Source organism: Glycine soja, chromosome 17, assembly GCF_004193775.1.
Source record: "Glycine soja cultivar W05 chromosome 17, ASM419377v2, whole genome shotgun sequence".
Lineage (NCBI taxonomy): Eukaryota > Viridiplantae > Streptophyta > Magnoliopsida > Fabales > Fabaceae > Glycine > Glycine soja.
The window spans coordinates 12,025,713-12,047,843 of NC_041018.1; the positions used below are offsets into that span (position 1 = coordinate 12,025,713).

At 30.9% G+C, this 22,131-nt stretch overlaps 2 protein-coding genes across 3 annotated transcripts; one reads left to right on the plus strand and one right to left on the minus strand.

Moving 5' to 3' along the window:
- Positions 1 to 6,300: 6,300 nt before the first annotated feature.
- On the minus strand, positions 6,301 to 9,620 carry LOC114393267 (putative glycerol-3-phosphate transporter 4). Its single transcript, XM_028354542.1, has 3 exons — positions 8,488 to 9,620; positions 7,273 to 7,812; positions 6,301 to 6,898 (listed from the first exon to the last, which is right to left on the minus strand). Exons 1-3 carry the CDS (start codon positions 9,425 to 9,427, stop codon positions 6,864 to 6,866), a joined length of 1,515 nt encoding a protein of 504 aa, XP_028210343.1. The 5' UTR covers positions 9,428 to 9,620; the 3' UTR covers positions 6,301 to 6,863.
- Positions 9,621 to 13,987: 4,367 nt separating this feature from the next.
- On the plus strand, positions 13,988 to 18,755 carry LOC114392637 (vesicle-associated protein 2-1-like). Of its 2 annotated transcripts, XM_028353845.1 has the most exons (8): positions 13,988 to 14,158; positions 14,439 to 14,529; positions 15,359 to 15,429; positions 15,551 to 15,632; positions 16,108 to 16,223; positions 16,322 to 16,453; positions 17,347 to 17,421; positions 18,451 to 18,755. In XM_028353845.1, the coding sequence occupies exons 2-8, from the start codon at positions 14,469 to 14,471 to the stop codon at positions 18,580 to 18,582; spliced, it is 669 nt and encodes a 222-aa protein (XP_028209646.1). In that variant the 5' UTR covers positions 13,988 to 14,158; positions 14,439 to 14,468; the 3' UTR covers positions 18,583 to 18,755. The 2 variants fall into 2 exon arrangements, with proteins under 2 accessions (XP_028209646.1, XP_028209645.1); XM_028353844.1 differs by having other exon boundaries at positions 13,988 to 14,529.
- Positions 18,756 to 22,131: the final 3,376 nt, after the last annotated feature.

Genomic DNA, 22,131 nt, shown 5'->3' on the forward strand with positions numbered 1-22,131 from the left:
TTTCATTCAAGCAAATAGCTGCACAATATATAGATCTTTTTAAATTTAAATAAAATTTATAATTACGGATTAAAAATTGTAAAAAAAATATAAAGTGTATATAATTATTTTTTAAAAGAAAATAATTTAAAAGAATAAAATAATAAACTTAAAAATATTAGCATATCTTATTACAATCGATATTATAGTAAAAACACAAACTATGTTTTAATATACAAAAATAAATTGCATCGAATAAGCTTTTCTTCTCCCTTAGTTTTCTTCTGGCGTTGAATTGTTTTTACTCCCCATCGTATAAGAAAGATAAAAGAAATATTATCTCATTATCTATTTATAACATCTAACATTTTTGAACTTATTTATTCTTTTATATAAAATTCAATTTATATTATCTCACACATTATTTATTTTAGACTAAATTTTTTTAATTAAATAAGAAAAATATTATATTAATATACATTTAAAAGAGATGAAAGTATTATTGATAATTGTATTTTTTGAAAAATATACTATAAATTTAGGATAAATTTATTCCGACAACTCAGTTAATTATTTTTTAAATGTTAATAAATTAAATAATTGAATCTTATAAATAAAAATGGGAGTAATATTTAAGTTGATACCTACAAAGAGCACTAAAGAAAATATAAAAAGATAAGAAAAAGAAGAAAAGAAAAAAAAAAGGTTAAAAGGTGGCATGAGACATTTGCTTAGGAGAATTGGTTTGCCCTGGGACTGTGTTTGTTTGATTTGATGATTAAGCCTCGTAATCACATGATGCTGCAAATGTTATGCGCGCGCTGTGAGTGGTAAAGGAGGTGTGTTGTGAAGCAGTGTCCCGGGTAAAACAAAATAATGATTAAATTAATTAAATATAAAGTTTTAAATTAATGTTTAATTGCACTTTTATCTCTATTTTTTTTTTTTGAATTTTGCTCCGACAAATTAATTTTACATATTTTATTTTTACTTTTTTAAAAACTTATAATTTCGTGATTGAGTTAACATTACATCATAATTTTAACCATTGGTCACACCTTATTGGCTTAAGCTTAAGCTTTTTGAGATGGATAAGGTTGCATGTATCGTTATGATAAGTGAATGAAAGTCCATTCAATTGGTAAAGATATCACTCATATCTCACAATGACATCAATTCAAATTTCACTCTTGATGTGAGTTTAGTAAGTAATATGTGAAGTTAAATATTTCTATAAGTATTTTTTAATCTTAAGAACTGATTGTGATCCTAATGAGCTTATGAGATCCGGTTCACCTAATCTTTTATCATACCACACCCAAAGCCACTGTTTCTATGATCAAGTGATCTATAATTTGGTCCTCATTGCCCCCAATTCAAATTCAAGGACTTAGTTATTTCAGATGACCCAGTTTAAATGTGGAGGATATACGATTGGCATTAGCTGTAGCCTCCTTTTGGCAGATGTTTTGGTGAAATGGGCTGAAATTCACAACGATTACCCCACAATGAAGAGAATAAAGCACCAATATTTTATCACCCTCTTCTCAAAAAAATAAAATTACGAGCCTCCCCTGGCAGATGTGATCAACTACACCCCAAAGCAAAAAAGCCCATACAATAATATTCAAGGTCTCTGCCGAAGACTTCAATTTCAGCAAGAAACTTTGGAGGGAATTAACCTTGCTATGCGTTTGCTGAAGCAGAACAAAACCTTAACAAAAAATTGTGGACAAAATTTTATGTGTTTGTGAAAGAATCCTCTGAGGTCATCAAGGTAGAGGAGGGTCAGTGGGTCACTCAAAGAATGGATATACTGCAAGCAAGTGTTGGACCAAAGCCTAAAGAATCAAATCATTGGTGCAACTTGGAATGATTTTGGAGACCATGTAACGTTTCATGAAGAAAACAAGGCTATTCTTGTTTCTCGTTGGATTGGATCAATTGCTGATGGGAATGTTATAGTAGTCCCATGCCCAGAGGAAAATTTCTCTTCTGTGATCATAGTGTCAATGTGTCACTCCCTTATGAGAAAATCAAAGAAAGAACTCTGAAATGGTTTTGATTATACTCTATCCTTATTATAGTTACTCAACTCATAAACGTGGGAAAAAGAAATGACTTGAAGTTAGAAAATATAAAAGGCCCAAGAGTAATTATGATGTTAAAAGAACGTACCTAAGAACACTCGTGTCTTTTAATTTATCATAGTCATTAAAATGATCACAATAATGTGCTGTAAATGGGAGGGATATAAATTTGTATGCATTGTGTTTTTATCTAATCTCTCTCTCTCTTCTAAAATCGTTTGGCCAAGACAGAAACATGTGCACCGTGCACGTAAACTTTCTTTTTCTTTTCTGGTTACAAATGCTCATCACTTTCTACTCACTTTGAATTGCCACAAGAAAAGCCCCACTACTACTGATGCCATCCTCTTTTGATTCTCCCACCACTAGTCCTCCCGTTTACTTCACCTTTCATTCATCTTTTTTTATTATTTTATATTGATCCCAGATAATTTTCACCAGAAATAATTATGTTTGAGTCAGAAAATACTACTATAGTAACACATTCTTCTTCTATATTTAACAGAGTCACATATTCATGATTTAAACCTGAAATTGAAGCCTATGATTACCTTTCATTAATTTACACTCACAATTTTTTAGTGCCACGTCTCCAAAACCAAAGCAAACTCAGGTTCAATGTTCTCTCCCACATAAATTCCTCCTTGAACAGCTAGCATATCTAACATTTTTCTCTCTCTCCGATTCCTCCCTCTCCCCACATGCACCACTACCATCATATTAACCACAAAATTAAAATCATACCACTTGCAACTGTTCATCATATGTCTACTTGCCCCATCAAGCACACCCTGTAGTTGCTTACCAACAAAGCAAGAAATCTATGCATTCCCATACTTCAACATACACCATACCGTTGGAGCCACGCCCACTAGACTAATTAATAACAAACAAAAAAGAAAAAAAGTAGTTACGGTATCAAGGCTTTAAAAATGGTCCACCACCACGATTTTAGTTTTAACATCAAGGTATTTGGGAGTCTGCAAAAGCAATGGTTGCCATATTTCTCCACAATTTCCCACAATATTGAGAAACGCCCAAAATCACAACCGCAATTTAAAATCTTGTATAGTATCCTTATAAATTTAATGGTTTTAAATGAGTTTGAGTACACTAAAGAAAAGAGGGGAAAGAGAGATTTTCTTACGAAAACCCATAAAAAAATGCAATTTATATCATGGTTACTTACTAACACTGTCTACAATAGATTTGATTTGCATATACGCACTAATTATTTAATTTTTCACGTAAATTACTTAGGTTAGTGATATTAAAAATAAGATAAAGTGATGAACAGGTAGACGATGTCGATTAATTAAGAATCATGCGTAGTCCTATATAAATTAAGAAAAATAACCAAATCTCTCTTATTATTGAGTGAGCTACAAAATGCTACAGTAACGTGAGAAATGACCGGACTAGTAGTACACAATAGTATGCATGCAAACGCATGCTCATATAGCAGAGAATGAGAAAGGTAGGGAAATGCAAATATAAACGTGAATCTAATAAAATTGAAATAGGCTTTAAGCAAGAAGTAAGCCTGCAAAGAGTGGTAGAGTGAGGGCCAAGGTGGTGGTTCCATGAAGGAAGGCGTTGCTCGGGGTTGATGGCGACGGAGATATTGATGATGGTGATGTGGAAGATGGGCTTTGGGCACTTGCAGGCGGTGATGAAACTGTGTGTGCGGGTGCAGGGGAGGGGGCTTGACCTGCGGAGATTGCCACCAGAGCTAAGGACGTGGCTAGCATGAGCATGGCACGTGTCAGAGCCATGCCTCTAGGGTTGATGATAATAACAGAGGAAAGCTAGTTTGAGAGGAATGACAACGAGTTTTAGTTTGAGATTGCTATGTATATATATAGCAGAAAAAAGGAAAGTGAAAAGTGTAACTCTATCTTTGGACCAAATGAGGTTGACCTCTGTTAGATGACACAGTTTTTTTTTATTTTTTTATTGTTAATGTATTGTCCTCTGCTTTTAAATCATGAGTAAATAATATACAATTCATTATTTATTTTAAGTTAAAAGTTAATGATTAATCTTTTGTATATTAATACTCATTTGAGATTGATTTTTTTATAACATGAATCAGAAATCAAACTCAGATTATAGATTTATCCTAACTATGATAAGTCCTTGAAATTTAACTTATCGATTTTTTGTATGTAAAAAAATAACCTATGACATTATATGTTTAAATGCATAAAATTTAAAATTTATATGAATCAAATCTAAAAAAATAAATAACTAAAATTAATTTTAATCATATTTTACCTTTTATATTCCTAAAATATTTTATTGTTACACTCACAATGTTTTTTGGTACATTTATATTTCTTTAATATGTCATTAGATAACTGAGAATTTCGATGAATCGCATGATTAGTTTTTAATAGTAATTTTTTTTACACTGAATTTCACAAATTTTTCCATTTAAATATTAAAATGCAAAAATTATATTTCGGAAAAGAACGAGAGAATGATAGAAGATGAGCATAGTTGAAGCGGTATATAACATAATAGGTAGGAATGTGGGTTTTCCCGCAAATACATCTTTTTTTTTTTAATTTACACTATTTTTCAATTTAATTTCTAATATACATTATTTGAGATTATCTCTCTCTTTTTTATTTTTTTTTAATTTAAAATATTATAAAATATAAATATTATATTATATAATTTTTTTAATTGATTTTAAAATTATTTATATATTAAATTAAATTTTATAATTTTGTTTTCGGGATGTTATATGTTGGAAGAGAGAAGGTGTATTTAAAGGAAAGCAAATATCTTTTTTCTTTTTTTGTAATATCTCTTACTATTTCGGAATGTTATATGTTAGGTTAGGCAGGAAAAACATCATGCTATGCATAGAAGCATTCCTGGTCATATCCAGGAAAGAAACACAAGCATATCTGAAAACTTATCTGGCTATGCATATTATGATCTATATGGATACATAGAAACCCGATCTATTTCGATGCTTCTTAGCTGAATCAAGAAGAGGTGGTGGAATTCATCAAAGTTAGAAGCTGGTAGTTGACAAAAGTCAAATTTTAAAAAAACATCAATGTCTTATTATAAAATAAAATCAGAACTACACATCTTGATGTAAAGGAAAGACAAAGATCCAGCCTTTGTTTTTATCAAAAAACAGGATTATGTTTATGCATGTTTGAACTTTTGGAAAGGACATATTCATCCATCACTTTCACATTATCAATGTTAGTGGCCTTGTCGTGTCTTCCTTTGTTTGGTGTCTAACAGTTATCCCATATGCTTCCAATAAGATAAGTATCAGACAGCAGGTGGCTGGAGAACACAAAAATAGGTTACTGTCACCTTTTTCTTGGACCCGGGAGTGGGCGAGGACAGGCTGCTTCGTTTGCAAGTCATTCAAATTTGAACAGATTAACTATAAATTGAGTTTTAACTGATTAATTTATTTATTTATTAAATTAATAGATTTAGTTTTAGGTTTAAGCATACAACCGTGATACATCGTATTGGAGTAGATTGTGTGACTCAGAATTTTTTTTTACTAATAACATTATTGATTTGAATTTTTGAGTGGTCACTTTAGAAAAGACTTTGCCTAAAATATAGTCTTTTCTAAATATTATATTTAGCTTAAGCACATATTGATTGTGAGTATCGAACACCACCAAAAGAATAACGAGAGAAAAAAGTCATACCTGGCTTTATAATAAGCGGGTAACAAACCATAGCCTTAAATTTTCATGTAATATATTCTTTTGAGTTTACTACCTAATTTATTTTCTTTACACGTAACATTTTCAAATTTTTATTTTTGATACCTATCTTGATTTGTTAAGTAATCACATGATAAATTAACATAATATCATGAGTAATGATATGACAAACTAATAAAATAATATCATATTACTTAATAAATTTAAACTTAAACTAACGGCATGTATCAAAAGTAAAAATTTTAAAAATATCAGATAATAAAATAAAATAAAAATATCTTTTAGATAGTAAACCAAAAAAGAAGTATATTACAATTATGAAAACATATTTAAGCATAAACCATTTTATAAGCTGAAGCAAACACACACAGAGTCAGTCACATACTGTCACCTAAGATCATACCAACGCATACATGCTACAGCTGAGGAGAGGGATAATGAAGGCGAGAAAAATGAGGGTCTACTCACCACTCATACATAAAGCAGAGTCACAAACAAAACTAACACACGTACCATAGTATGCACCGAGATATATTCATTTATTTATTTTCATGTACAGGTTGAATTAACTAAACACCTTATGATAACAAAATTTGAGATGGGTGGAGGGGGATTTGGGTTGTGATCAAGATAGAAACTTGGCTGTATTATATTCTAATCTGCTGCAGACAAAATTGAAAACGGAGGCTCCTTCAAAATGAGTGTGACACAAGGATTAAGGGAACAAATGTCACTTTGGAATATCTGGTGTCAAGATGATTCAGTGCGAGCAGTAAATCTCCACAATTGTCCCTTGAGAAAATCAATTCACGATGAAAAGAGATCAAGTTCCATCCCCAGTTGTGAGTTGTGATCCCCTTTGGAACCTTCCAGAGTCTAGACAACAAATTGATCGTTGGAGAGCTGAATGAATGGATTTTTTAAAGTCTACTTGTTGATTTACTCATCAGTAAAATGAACAATGAAGTGGGTGATGCATGCTGGAGTCAGAGTTATTAACAAAAATCTTACAACTTTCTCATATTACAACCCATGTATTGAGCATTATATACAATGATTCGTGAGGACCTGATCCGTGTCACCTTTCCTCCAGAAGCGGTTGAGATGCAGTGGCTGCCAAAGATCAACAGTATGTCAACAACATTACAAAGTGTGATAACAGAAAGACAAATTCAAAGTTCAAAATTCAAGATCTGAATTTGAGGTAATTCAAACATGAGAATGCTACTTATTAATACTTTGGAAAAGAAAATGAACAATCACACGGGGGCACAACATGCTTCCATGCAACATCAAAGGTGAATGGCTACATAAATATGCATACATGATTTTATTTATTCTTTAAATTCAGAATTTCAACTATAACTACTTTATCCATTGAATTGATTTTTCCATGCACAAGAAACAAGATTGATAAAAGAAAGGCAACGAGAAGACTGAAATTGATGGAATGACTTGTGACAGATTTATTAGTTTGGAAACATTACCTTCTGGGTTTTGCTGTCCACTTGATAAAGGTTTGCCACTTCTCTCTGCAATTTCTGCTATGATCAAACGCGACAAAAGAAGCCCCGCAATAAAAGCACCAAGAACTAACATCATGAAAACTTCATCCCATCCCCTCGATGAAATGAACCCAGTGAGAAGAGGGCCAAGAGCTGCACCAACAGATCCAGTACCATCTATAATAGCAGTGACTGTAGCTAGAGCACGAGAATCTCCTTTGAGAGAACTATGTGTACCCAAGTCAGCAGAGACAGCAGTGGTGATAAGTGCATAAGGTCCATTTACAAATAATCCAGACACCATCATAAGTCCAATGTTGGCATTCATAGAAACACTTCCGTAATGCCGGTATAAAAGCATAGAAGGAATCGCTGCATACATGAAGCTGGCCGCAGTTATAGCACGGGCATTGAGTTTATCAGATACGTAGCCAGCAAGAATACCCCCAAAAATGCCCCCTACATCGAACAAGGCTGAAAGGTTCCCAGCAGACTTAACAGAGATATACTTCCCACCAATTTCTGCTACATGTAGATATAAAAGTTTATGACCCATGCAATTTACATTTCAATGGAATTGGTCGTGCCCCATCATCAAATGCAAAACTTTTGTAATTTAAACAAAAACAACCAGAAGAGAGATTTTGATACGCTTTTAACCAAAGACCTAAACAGAACATGAAATTGGGATCACATTTAGTCCACCCAATTTTTATATTTTGATCTTCAAAGAGGAATCCTATTCCTATAACACTACTAAAAGGATGAACAGTTCTTGTGAACAATAATTATAGAAAACTATTATCTCCCAAGGCTTGGTCAAATAATTTCATTTCAGTCAAATTGTGAACATGCAGCAGACTAAGATTGAATTTTTCATAAAAAACAAATACTAATATCCATAACTTAATTGCAATTTGTAGGAGTCAAGAACATTTGATTATCTTCCCTGAGCAATGTGCTTCCACTGCTTACACATTTAAAAATTGAATCAACAAAACAAACAAACAAACACTGATCAAAACCTTCGGTGGTCCAACCATCAAAAGACTTCCTTGAACAAATTACTATTATTTCAGCAAAGAAAGCATTTTTATCTAAACTAAAAGGAGAAAAAATAAAAAAGAATAGCAAAGAGCATTAAATAATTAGAGAGCTATAAACACTAAAAAAATGTCACTATAATCGATGATTCACCTGTCTGAGTCAAGTAAAAGGGCAACCAATACAAGAACGTGTAGGCAACAAGCTTGGCGAAGAAAAGACACAGCGCAAAAGGTATAACACCAGGAATCATGCACGCCTCAACAAGCCCAACGCTTTTTCTATTCACAGAGCCTTCTCTAGTAGGAGGAGCAACACCACCGCCACCGCCACCTTTTTTCACACCATTCACCTGAGCCTCTTCATCACCACCACCACCACCCCCATGAACACAAGAGAACCCAACATCCTCGGGATAAGGAGCCAGAAACAAATACACAAGAACCCCACCAAGAACAATCACCACACCAGGCACAACAAAAGACCAACCCCAACCATACTCCAAAACACTCGCCGCAAGAAGGGATCCACTAATGTTACCCACCGAGGTATGCGCGTTCCAAACCCCCATTATGAGCCCTCTCTTTCTCTTCCCGAACCAGTTACCGATAACCGCCACAACCGAAGGCCACCCGGTAGCCTGAAACATGCCAGCAATCATTTGCATTGAAAGGTAGAACAAAAAAGAGTGCATGTTCCAGAAGTACCCCATTCCGAAGAGTGATACGAATATCCCGCTACCGACCATTCCGGTTGTCAGGAACAAGCGAAGGTCGAGGGAGTCTCCTAAGTGACCTGCCACGTACATACCCATCGAGTAGCACGCTAAGAACGCCACGTCGATTTCACCTAGCTTCGACGTTCCATCGTGGCCGTTGAATGGGCTCCAACCCTGGTTTGTTCCTTTGTGTTCGGGGCATAACACGCTTTTCACTATTCCGGTGGGTTTTCTCGACGCGTGGTAGCAGGCGTAAGCGATGAAGGTGGTGAGGAGAACCATGTAGCGATATGTTTGGAGGTTCCATTGTTTTCCTCGGATTAGTAGAAGCCCCGGTGGGATTCCGCCACAACAACAATCGCAGTGCCGAGACATTAATCCGTCTTGTTCTTTTTTTGTTTTTCCCTTCTTCTTCCGATGTTGGAGCGGTGAAAAGGGAAAAGCTTTTGGGGGGAGCGAGAATGGAGGGGGTTGCTGAATTGAGAGAGTGACACGTGGAGTTTGGGACGGGCGGTGTGGAATCACGTTGCCGTCACCACCGTTCAGTTTGGCGGCTTTAGGCTACTGTTGCATTTTCATATACTCCATTGTGTTCTTTGAGCTTTTTTTTTGTTGAATAGATGGGAACTATTTGACACGTGTCGAAATTATATATAAGAGAGATGAGGCGTTATTTTATTGGCAAATTTACGGGTTCTATTTAAAAACTTTTTATGTAAATGAGTTTGTTTTCAAACAATTTGTACAAGGGGTCTCTTGCTTGCATGGACGCCACTTTTGGCTTACTTTGGCGGTAAAGCATGACTTGTCAGTGGCAATGGCGATACAGGCTAATCCCGTCATTGACACTGGCGACACTAAACCGTTGGTCTCATTGGCAATACGAGCCACGTGGAGTGTTTGCCACAAGTCTAATTGGCGATACTAGCTGGAAAGAGGTTGCAGCTGCAAATTCCATGGGTGCTCTCGCCTCTCTCATTGGCGATATACAAGGACCGAATCAGAGATGCGTATCCAAAACCATATTTTTCTCCTGTTTTAGTTCACCACATGGTGCCACCTATTTTTTGTTAATGATCAACCAAGTAAAAGAATTCATGTAGTTTAAGGTTGTTTTTGTTTTCGGCATTTTTTATGTAGTCTAAAGGTGATGCTGGTCTCGTGCTCATATTTAATTTGGAGACTTTTGCATTTTCAACATGCGTAATGAAAATTTTTATTTGAGATATTCCGTATAAGCTTCGCACGTAAGATCATTGCGTCTAGAGAAAATAACCATTAATAAAAGAATGTTGAAAAATATATTTGTAAATTTACCGAATCAATAAATGTTATGAAGGGTACTATTTTTTTATGATTTTGTAGTTCATGATTTTGCTTAGGATTATATTTTAAATGCTTTAAGAATGAATTTTGATTTTATTCTTTTCCCATTAGTTCTCTGGTTGGTTTATCACAAAAAAAAATAAGAAATCAAATTTATAATTTTCAAAATAGCATAATAGATTCTTATAAATTATAAAAATATATAATCAGAAATAATAGTGGTCATATCTTTTTTTTGTCATGTCTCTTTTATTTTGGCAATTACATGATTGGAAATCATTAATTATTAATTCAATACAAGATCATATTTCATGTGTCTCTATTATATAAAGATTGACTTAAATAATCCTTAATTTAAGAAAAAAGGTATTTTTTTTCTCTGATTTTTCACAAATTATCCTTACAATGCATTTTGATTTTATAATATTTATGAAGAAAAAATATTTTTCTTTTTTCAAATCAAATAATACTAATGAATTTCTTTTCTTTTCTTTGTTCATTTTTTCTATCTTGTTTTTTCTTCTTCACCGAATATGCCCATCACAAATAAAAGAAATCTACTCCTAACTAAAAATGGAAACAAAAAAAAAATATGTGCATGACGGTGACGATATGATGGAAATTGTTGAAAAAATATAATCATCAAATGAAATAGGACACGTGTGAAACGTAAATCATGAAGCGTGGACACGAGACAATATATAATCATTTTATCATTATATCATTTCATAGCAGTTAACGCTAAACAAGAAAACGTGTACACGAGTAAACACAGTGGCAAACATAGGCAAGTACACGGTTTTTATTTCATTCCCTTGTATCGTCAATGTAATTTGCGGCAACCTCTTCCCAGCTCGTATTGCCAATCGGACTTGCGGCAAACACTCCACGTGGCTCGTATCCCCAATGGGACCAGCGGTTTAGTGTCCACGTAAGCTCGTATCGCCAATCTCAGTGGTGGGATTAGCCTGTATTGCCATTACCACTGGCGGGTCATGCTTTACTGCCAAAGCCAACAGCGGCTTCTATGCAAATAAGAGACCCCTGTGCAAATTGTTTGAAAACAGATCCATTTACGTAAAAAGTTTCTAAATGAAACCCTGTTACGTAAATTTGCCTTATTTTATTCTTCCTCCGAGTCCAATTCCGTTTGAAATGAGACGTGGGAGTGTCTGGAACGGAACGGAACAGATAGATATTTTTGGAGTTGGAGTAATTTTGAGACGATACTTTTCCCATACAGAGCATTTGTGTTCTGATCTGAAGATTAATCGTTCATTCGTTTGTTAATTAGTCCATATTTAAATTTTTATATTTCTTTTTAAACAAAAATCTTATTGCTGATTTCCCGAGTGATTTGTTGGTTTGAGTTTAAATCTCAAGCCTTAAGTCCTCAATTTGGAACTGGCAAAGTCCAAAAATTAGTTCATATTTAAATTTCACTAAAGCTTAAAAATAGTTGTATTCTTGTTTGAAGTTCAATATATAAATAAGATAGAATATGATAATTATACATATTTAAATTTCACTAAAGCATAAATCTCTTTTTTTAACTCAGCAAAAAAAGGATAATTATTGTATTTTATTTTAATTGGGTATTTATTGTATTAATTAATATCATCATTTTTATCTTATGTGTCAGTTTAATACTTCTTCCCACCAAATTGAAATTTTTATAGTCTAAATTAAAAAAATTAATTCATTTTATAAAGTACTTGTATACCATTTACATTTGATTAGGATAAAAAAAGTTGTTGAAAAAAAAATTAATTAAATGAAGAATATTTAAATATGGTTTCATTAAATAGGAAATTTTTTATTCACACTATAGTTCATCACACATTTTTTTATATTTTCAGTCCAGGAAAATAATAATTCTTATTCAGAAAAAAAATGAGTTAAAAAACAACAAGATAGGATAAATTCTAACCTCCTGTAATATGTAATATGTTGAATACGACAATAAGTCAATAACTATAGTAATTATATCATACTATATTATTTTTTAAAATAGGAGCATAGAATACTAATTTATATATAATGATTTTTTTACTGCAAATAAAATTATTTGTTCAAATAGTTAAAATATGTAAAATTACATAAATGAACATACTAATGTAGTGTTTTTGTACAAATTTTATTTTATTTTCTTGAAAAAATATTATTTTGTAATATTTATAATTCTAGTAATAAATAAATTTTAAACACTTGTAGCTTTTTATTTATAAAATATAAAAAAATGTCATAGAATTATTATATATCACTATCAATATCATATATAATAAAAAGGTAAAAATGAGAAAAAATTTCATGTGTAAAAAATAGGTAAGAATAATAAAATTTAATCTTAAATAAAAATATAATAAATATTCAAGGAGAAAAAATGGAATAAAACATAAAGAAATTAGAAATTAAAAGTTAACATTTTAAAAATCCTCACTTGAAGTAAAGTCTAAAAAATGATAGAAGTTAATAAAAAAAGTTATTTAACAAATAGTTAAACAAATTTTTTTATCTAATAAAAAAGATAAAAACTAATTAAAATATTTTGTCAAACACACTCCATAAACTAATATCCTTAAAAATTCAAATACATCATAATATGCATATGATATATCATATTAATCTTTTAATAAGTTATAATTATAATTGAATATCAAAAACTAATTTTGAAATGTATATATTTGATATTAAAATTCAAATAGGCTGCTAATGTTATCCCTTTAATATCTATTAATTGGTTTAACTTACTTTTTTTTATTTCTTTTCATCTATCATTTTAATTATCTTTAAGTTTAACTTGAATTTCAATATTTTTTTAAAAAATATAAAAAAATCAATAATAACAATACATCCCAATATAGATTATTTGTTTCCATAAATAAAATATATAATTTATATGTTTAATAATATTATTTATTATATATTTTACTTGTTCCCTTGTCCCAAAATAATTATTATCTTAGATTGTTATACACAAATCAAGAAAAAACAATAAATAAATAAATAAAAGATAATATTAATTTTAAAAAATTAATCTTATATTATTATTAATTTATTTATAAATTTTGTTATTCATCATTAGTATTATAAGAGATATAAATAAAAAAATAAAATTAATATTACTGTTAAAAGTTTAAATGATAATTATTTTAAAATAATTTTTTTATTACACAATAATGTAGAGAGTAATAAAATAGAAAAAAAATAATATAATTGGCCTATTTAAAAATATTTATTTTTTATAAATTTGATCTATAACTATAACTATTATAAGAAAATAATAGCATTTAGTCTTTAAATATTTTTACATTCAATTATTATAAATCAAAAGTGGATTACAACATTTTATTTGAAGTATTTAACTATCAACAAGTTATCACAACTATATAGTTAACTTTCAACTCCAGTACGAATTGTCTTTCTTGTCCTTCTTTACATAAAACAAACCTTTATTTTGTATAAGACACGTTAAAATACTACAAGTTATTATAACAATAAATAATAAAGGTGATATAAGCAGGCATTAGGCCAAGTGGACCTAGCTTTCCTTCCACTGACACGTTACGAGGACCCCCCTTGCATTTTGGAACCGGACGTAAACGTTTCCTCCATTGGACACGTGTGCCAACTCTCTCTCTCTCTCTCTCTCTCTCATACATTCCCATTGAGGAGAGGTTGGGGTGCGCAACACAACACCGCACCAAAACTCTCGTTCCCTGCCACAACCGGAAACAGAAGCCACGACACACAACACAAAACACAAAGCATTGGTATTCGGTACGTAACATACTCTGTTTCCTCTGACTTCGAGGTTTTCCTTCGCTTTGGTTCAGACCAAGCGATCTCTGTGGCTACAAACTTGGAACCATTTTTATGTTTTTTTTCCCCTGAGCCTTCGGTTCCCATGTTCTTCGCTCCACCGCATGTTGTAACTTGTAACCGCAATTCCATTCCTCTATTCTTTCTCTTACCCTTGAGTCACGCACCCACCCTTTTTGCCTCTCACGTAGTTATTGTTGTGTGCATGCTGGTCCTACTTGATTGGTGATTTTTGTAGAAACTTTGATCGATCGATCTCTTCATCGTCATGACAGCTTCTGCTTCAAATTCGTTGATAACCGTTAACCCTGATGAACTTCGCTTCCAATGTATGTTGTAATACCACCCTTTCGCTCTTCTATTTTTCTTTTCCTTGTTTTCTCACGCAAACCATTTTTCAATATAGAAACAAAATTAATGGGTTGTAATACCGTTCATCTTTTTTTTTTTTCTTTTCTTTTCTGGAATGCTATTTGGGAAAATTTAAATTTTGGACATGGTTACTTGCAGCCAGGGTTGTGTGTAGAAAATTAATTGCAATTTAGGTACGACAAATTAAGTCAACCAATAAGTAGTGTATTTAAGTAAACGGTGAATTTGGATGAAAAGGTTAGTGTAATATTTGGTGCAACCCTATGTAGAATTAATTAGCTATCTACCTAACTGGTCATTTCCGCCACAAAAAGTTTAGGGAGATAAGGGTAGAAGTTTTGTTGTTAATTTTCATTGAATGCTTTTATAATTGCTAGAATTGTTATTTATTGATACTTGTATAAATATCTAGATCTTGAATTTTCAACCAAGAGCAAGGATTTTGAAGTGATTGAATAGTGACAAAAGGAGGCATGGTTATTGGTTACATGTGACAGAAATTTGAACTGTAATACTAGTTTAAATAAAACATATCAATGTTGAATAGGTAATTCTGCTGACAATGTGAAGTTTCCTTTACCACTTGAAAATTGGTTTGATTTTGTGCATTTATATTTGACTAGTCTCATAGAATAACTGAATAAGGAGCACTTTTCTTTAGGACTGAATTTTGGTTTTCCCTATTTGCTTTATCAAATAGTAGGAAAGCAGAAATCTGAATTCCTTCCCCAATTAATTTTGAGTTGTTGTTCTGTTATGTTATGCTGATAATTTTCATGTAAACAGTTGAGTTGGAGAAGCAAACATATTGCGATCTTAAAGTTCTGAATAACACAGAGAACTACGTTGCCTTTAAGGTACTCTATTAACTCCCCTTACAGGAACAAACTTATTGTTTCTGGACATGCTTTTCTGCTGTTGACTTAGTGCATGATTCATGATTGCATTTGATTTCAGTGCTGTTTTGCTTTTTGCTAGGTCAAAACCACTTCACCAAAGAAGTACTTTGTACGACCTAATACCGGTGTTGTACATCCATGGGACCTATGTATCATCAGAGGTGCTTCTTCTTAGTATTGCAGAAAAAATGTTTAAGTCTAGTTACTCTTATAATATTTATTAATTTGGATCAGATCTTTGATAATTTGAAATGTTGGACTACTGAAGACATGATAGTTGATACCAAAGAGTTTTTGTAGTCCTTTAGGGGATATGAAACAAATAACTGAATACCCATCTAGTAGACATAATTTGGAAATGCTGTTTCACATTAGACATAAGTAGGAAGAAAAGGAAAAAAGAAAAGGGGAAACTAGTGAGCTTAGATCTTAAGAAGAATTGAGACTGGTAACTTCAACCAATCAAAGGACATAGAAACGCATTTTTCTCTTTCACATAACTAAGAACTAGGAAAAATATACTATTAAGTGGAAAACCAATCATATGCATATATGCTATTTTCTTATGAGCTGTGAGCTCTTTACCATTATGCGGTATTAGCATCTCTATCATATTCTCCTGTTTGTGTTGTGCAGTCACCCTCCAGGCTCAACAAGAATACCCTCCAGACATGCAATGCAAAGACAAGTTTCTCTTGCAGAGTACAATAGTGAATCCAAACACTGATGTTGACGATCTTCCGCCAGATACTGTGAGAGAGCCAGCACTGTCATTGTTTTATAGGATCAGTTCTAAAATTTAAAAAAGAGAAACAAATTGATCAAGAACATTGTTTGTTTTGGCTTGCAGTTTAATAAGGATGGCGAAAAGTCGATAGAGGATATGAAACTAAGAGTGGTATATATCTCTCCTATGTCACCCCAAGGAAGCACAGAAGATGACACAGTGAAGAATTCAACTCAAAAACTTGATGCTAATTCTGTGAGTTTCTCCCATTCACCCTCCATTTGGGGAAATCAGTTTTAAGTTTTATTTTTAAGCATCCTCTCAAATTTGGTGATTTTGAGTCTAGATTGTATCATTTTAGTCATATGTTGCATATTATGTATCAAGGTGGAATCCTGATCTCCACATCCAGGCGTTGGCCCTTTACAAAAAATGCAAATTTTGTAACAGATTAAGCCTAACAAATGAGATTAAGGGGTTTCTTAGGATGATTTGGCCAAGTGAAAAAAGAAATGACATCTACTCTATAGGTCACACTCAACTTTACTCTAGGTTGTATCCTGATTTTCTGGGTTGATGACACAATGTGGAAAGTATAAACGTGTTTCATCAGTTTTAAATGGCATAGAGCACCTAGCAGATTATTCACTCTAAGTATAGGTTCACCTATGACAACTACGGAAATAAAATTATGCTTCTTGCCTTGGTCACAAATTGGTTTAGCAGAGATAATATATGAAAGATTCAAGTAGCATTTTACCCTTCGTGGGACTGGCTATAGATCATAAACTGAAGTTGAGGTGTATTTCTTCTGGTTGTGACATGAGTTTTATAATATTCCTAATTTTACATTGAAAGCTTATATGTTCTGCCTTGGCAGATGGCCTTCGAGCATATGCTATTAAATTATGTTCCTAATTTTCTGTTAATGAATGAATTAGTAGTTGTTGCTTGATGAGCTCTGTTTGTGAGTTTGAATGGTCATGTCTAAAACATTACCAAGTATTGTACATGTTTTGTTACTTCATTGTGAATGGTTTCCTGCAATGTAGCATTTAATACCCTGTGATCAAGCTTCTTTACCAAACCTCTTTACTGTTTATTTTGCTTAACCATTCATTCTTACATCAAATTGTCTTTGTTTGAAGAGTGAAACCGTGCAGCGCCTGAAGGAGGAAAGAGATGCCTACGTCTTACAATCACGGCAACTGCAGCAGGAACTGGTAATTAAGCTACATATTTCCCTGCATGAGCAAAGACAAACAACACATTCTTTGATAAGCTCTTTTTAACACACTATCAATAGATGAATTTCATGTGGATTGCTTCATTGATAAGAAATTGGTTAGAGAGTGTGTTACAAAGTTTGTCAAAAAAGCGTTACTAACGTTTTTCCTCTCTGCATTACTCCACGATAATAAGATTTTGCTAAAGATTCCATCTAGAATTTTACTTCCACATATATGATCAGAGTGACTAAACCAAAAAAGTAGAAAGGGAAATTAGAATAGACTGGCATACTGGAAAAAGTTCATTGTGATTTATGCATGGAGAGTTATATTATTTCATTATAAACCAGATTTCCTTAAAATCATTTACGTAACCATATAGAATGTTTATTATGACTGTATTTTCATTCTAATGTAAACCTCTATTGAAGGAGTTACTTCTGTGATTCTGAATTAAGGAGACATTCTATAGCTTATCTAGATCTCTTTGGAATGGAAGGAGTTACTTCTCTGATTATGATTTAAGGAGACATTTGCTGAAAATAATTGTATATTTTAAGAAAATAATTTATTTTTATTGATTTAACTTCTATGCACTATACTGATTTGTAAAGAGTTTTTACACTGACAATCAATGAAAAATCGTGATAGGTTTGATTTTTAAGTTAATTATTATAAAGGTCAATAAACTTATTACACGCGATGATTTGTGATTGAACTCTTTATTTTATCAATGAATAAACTATTTTTTCTCATGAGAGAACTTAAAATATAAAACAATTATTTTTCTTGACCAAAACACATTTTAAAGTCAACTGTAAAATATATCCTTGCACTAAAATTGGTCATGTGGTGAAAAATAGCTAAATTATCCTAAATTTGATTAGTGGAAGTTAACATTTAAACATCTGAATTTGTAGCAGCATTGCTTATTTTCTTTTTTGCTTGATAAATTGATAGTTGACAATGATTGCTAAAAAAATATCACTAATCCTGATCTGTATCTGTTTTATTGATGAGTAGGACATTCTGAAAAGAAGAAATCGTAGAGGCGATTCAGGCTTTTCCTTCACTTTTGCCGTGTTTGTGGGTCTCATTGGATTATTGTGTGGTTTGCTTTTAAAACTTTCATTGTCTTCACCACCTACAGAATGATTTCACACTGATCAAAACCTTTGCATGCAGACCCTTCCGTGCTATTAAGTGTAAAGAATTATTTTTTCTATTGAATGGGATTTTTATTCATTTTGCACATTTTCATGGTTATTACAAAGAACCATCAAGGCAATCATACCTAGTTACTATACTATAAAACTACCTAGTTATTGTGTGTGTGCCTGTGAAAAAGACATTCTGTTCCTTTGTTTATCTCTTCTGACTTGTTCATAATAATAATAATAAAAACAAAATTTCTTCTGAAACATTAAACATTCGGAAGCTGACATGTCAAGTTGTTATTGGCCAAGTTACGTGGATGTGTGCTGGCCCAATCGTGAATGACAAGCTATTTTACTGATTTTCCAAATCAGCAGAAGATGTTAGGTTTTTTCTCCAATTTTTCAAGGGTAGTATCATTGAAATTTGGGTTTTTAGATGGGAGGCGTGTGAAGGATAAATATATTATTTTTTAAATTAAAATAATTTTATACGTAGTATTCATAAAAAAAAAATACAGAGTTTAAAGTGTTCTATTTTAAAAATCATTAAATTAAATAATCTTGTAAGTCAAATCAAATAATTAATTTCAGTTCATGATTTGTCAAAAAATTTAGATATACCTTACTTAATAACTAAACAAATATAGACCTATTATAATTGGTTAAGAAATTAAAAACGAATTCCTTATTAAAAAATTAATGGTTTTACTATAATTTTTAATACATTCTAATTCAATCGTAAATAAAACTTATGCATTGATCAACAAGATCCAAAAGGGTATTATTAACAGTTTAAGACAAATACAACAAAAAGTGTTGCTTCTTAAGTGCTTAGCTTGTATTGTTTTTTCCATCAAAATTAAAGTTTGACCATTGCAAATTGCTATTAAAGATCGATATTAAATGTTGGCAAGAGTTATTAAGATAATATTTTAATACAAATATTCAAAAATAAATACTCTTTCTTTTTTATTCATAGGAAATGAACAAAATATCAAGAATTTATAATACTCATACATTATAAAACTCATACATCCTGCTGAGGGCTAAACCCCTTTGTTACACCTAAATACTTTGTGACTGTGGATTACTTGATGACCATGAGATTGCATGGAGAAATTTAGTTTGATTTTAACCAATTATGTCAATAAATTTCATGTGTGATTAAATTTTGAAGTGAGGATTAGTATTATAACTAATTTATCATATAATCTAAGTTTTAAAGCTTGTGAGAATATTTTAAGATCTTTATTGAAAAACTAAAATTCCAGTTAAAAAAATACAGCTTTTCCAACTCACTTAAACTAAAAAAAAAAACAGTTTTGTAAGTTAGATCGTAATATGAGTCAATATCCTCCTGGTTTTAACCGAAGAGAACGTTAATATCAAAACTAGTCAACGAAACTGCATGTTGAAAATAAGTTGCATCGAAATCTTCAAATTATAAATTGGGGACATATAGGTCTTGTTGAAAAAGGTAATAATGTATGTACGAGTAAATTCCTCTTACCTTCATTATACAAATCTCCTCCTTTGCTGAAAATTACAAAAATGCCCGTCCACATTATTTTATGCTAGTAAATTTATCATTTATTGTGCATATGTAAATAAAAATATATATAAAAGATAAAATATTAATATTAAATAGTAGTGAAATTATGTAGTTAAGATTTTTTTAAAAATAATTAGGATTTTTTTTATTAGACAGAATTAAATCAAAGGGATAACAGTTTTGAAAGTGTACTAATTTAATATGATGTGTTCAAAGTAATGATTAAAAATTATAGTCAAATTTTAATTCGAACTATCTAAATTTAGGTAATAATATTTAAGGGAAATGAAAAATAAAAAAACAAATATAATGAGATACTTAATGCAAGAAAAATTATGTGACTCAACGAGAAAAAAATAGTTTCTAAAATTTCTTTTATTAAAAAAAGAATACTGAAATTTATAATATGTAGATAAATACTAATATACCTCATGATTATGATAATAATAATAATTAGTAATTGAAATAAATTATAAGTATTTTATAAGAGTAATATTTTTTTATATTTTTCTTTATAATTTAAATTTTATGTGTTATAATGAACACAAGTGGAATATTAAAAAAAAAAAAGAACACAAGCGGAGATTCCTCTTATAATGATAGTATTTATCTATATATCATATACAGTTACCAAGAATTTAATCAAATTCAATTAGATTTAGGTATAGAATAAAATAATAAAACAATCATATGACTGATTTTTTTACGGTATTAAAAGTTTTTTTTTTCATTATTAACTCTTCAGATAATTGGTAAAAGTTCAAGAGCTGAAGTCTCCAATGGCCAAACGACCCTTTGAACTTTTTTTTTTTTTCAAAATTACTAAATGGGGTATAATTTAAATTCATACCGCGAAGGGAAGGGGATAAGGTACGACTTCTAAATTTGACTTTTTTTCCATTGAAGTGATAAAAAAATTTACAACTTTAATTTTTTATTTTTTTAACATGACTAAGAGATTTTTTTTTTCTTTTGTATTTTTTTTAAATACGACTTTAAAGTTGTAACTGATTTTTATTGAACTCGTAAATTTACGACTTTATTTTTTTCACGACTTTAAAGTTATAAGGTATTTTTAAAAAAAAATCATAAATAATTTTTTAATTATTTAATGAATTAATGTATGTTTTTAGTTTTATTTAATATTTTCTATATTGTTATATTTAATATTTTTTATATTTTTTACTATTGTTAATGATGATTATTTATTTTTTAAATTAAAAAAATAATGCAAAGGACTTAAATTTAAATAAAAATATTAAAATGTGTTAAATATTTGTTTAACAAAAAATTATTTGTATCATTTTTATTCCCTTGGAAACAGAGATAAATAACTGACCTTAATATTTGGATTCATATTTTATGTTTGATCCTTCAAGACTACAAGACACACGCCGAGAAGATGGGTGACAAGTCGTATATATAATGAGATAAACAAACTAATTTTAAATATGTCTAAAAAATGTTCGTTGTGTAGAACTGAAAGACATACTCGTGTTGTTATATTTAATATTTTTTATATTTTTTACTATTGTTAATGATGATTATTTATTTTTTAAATTAAAAAAATAATGTAAAGGACTTAAATTTAAATAAAAATATTAAAATGTGTTAAATATTTGTTTAACAAAAAATTATTTGTATCATTTTTATTCCCTTGGAAACAGAGATAAATAACTGACCTTAATATTTGGATTCATATTTTATGTTTGATCATTCGAGACTACAAGACACACGCCGAGCCGAGAAGATGGGTGACAAGTCGTATATGTAATAAGATAAACAAATTAATTTTAAATATGTCTAAAAACGGCTCATTGTGTAGAACTGAAAGACATACTCGTATTAACGGTCTATCCAAGTAAGTTAACAATATATATTTTTTCTACTTTTTAATTTTATGCTTATGTTTAATTTGTATTATTTATTTTATATTAATATATTATGTTATTTTATTTTAATAACTACTTTCATAACTAAATTATTTTTTGTTTT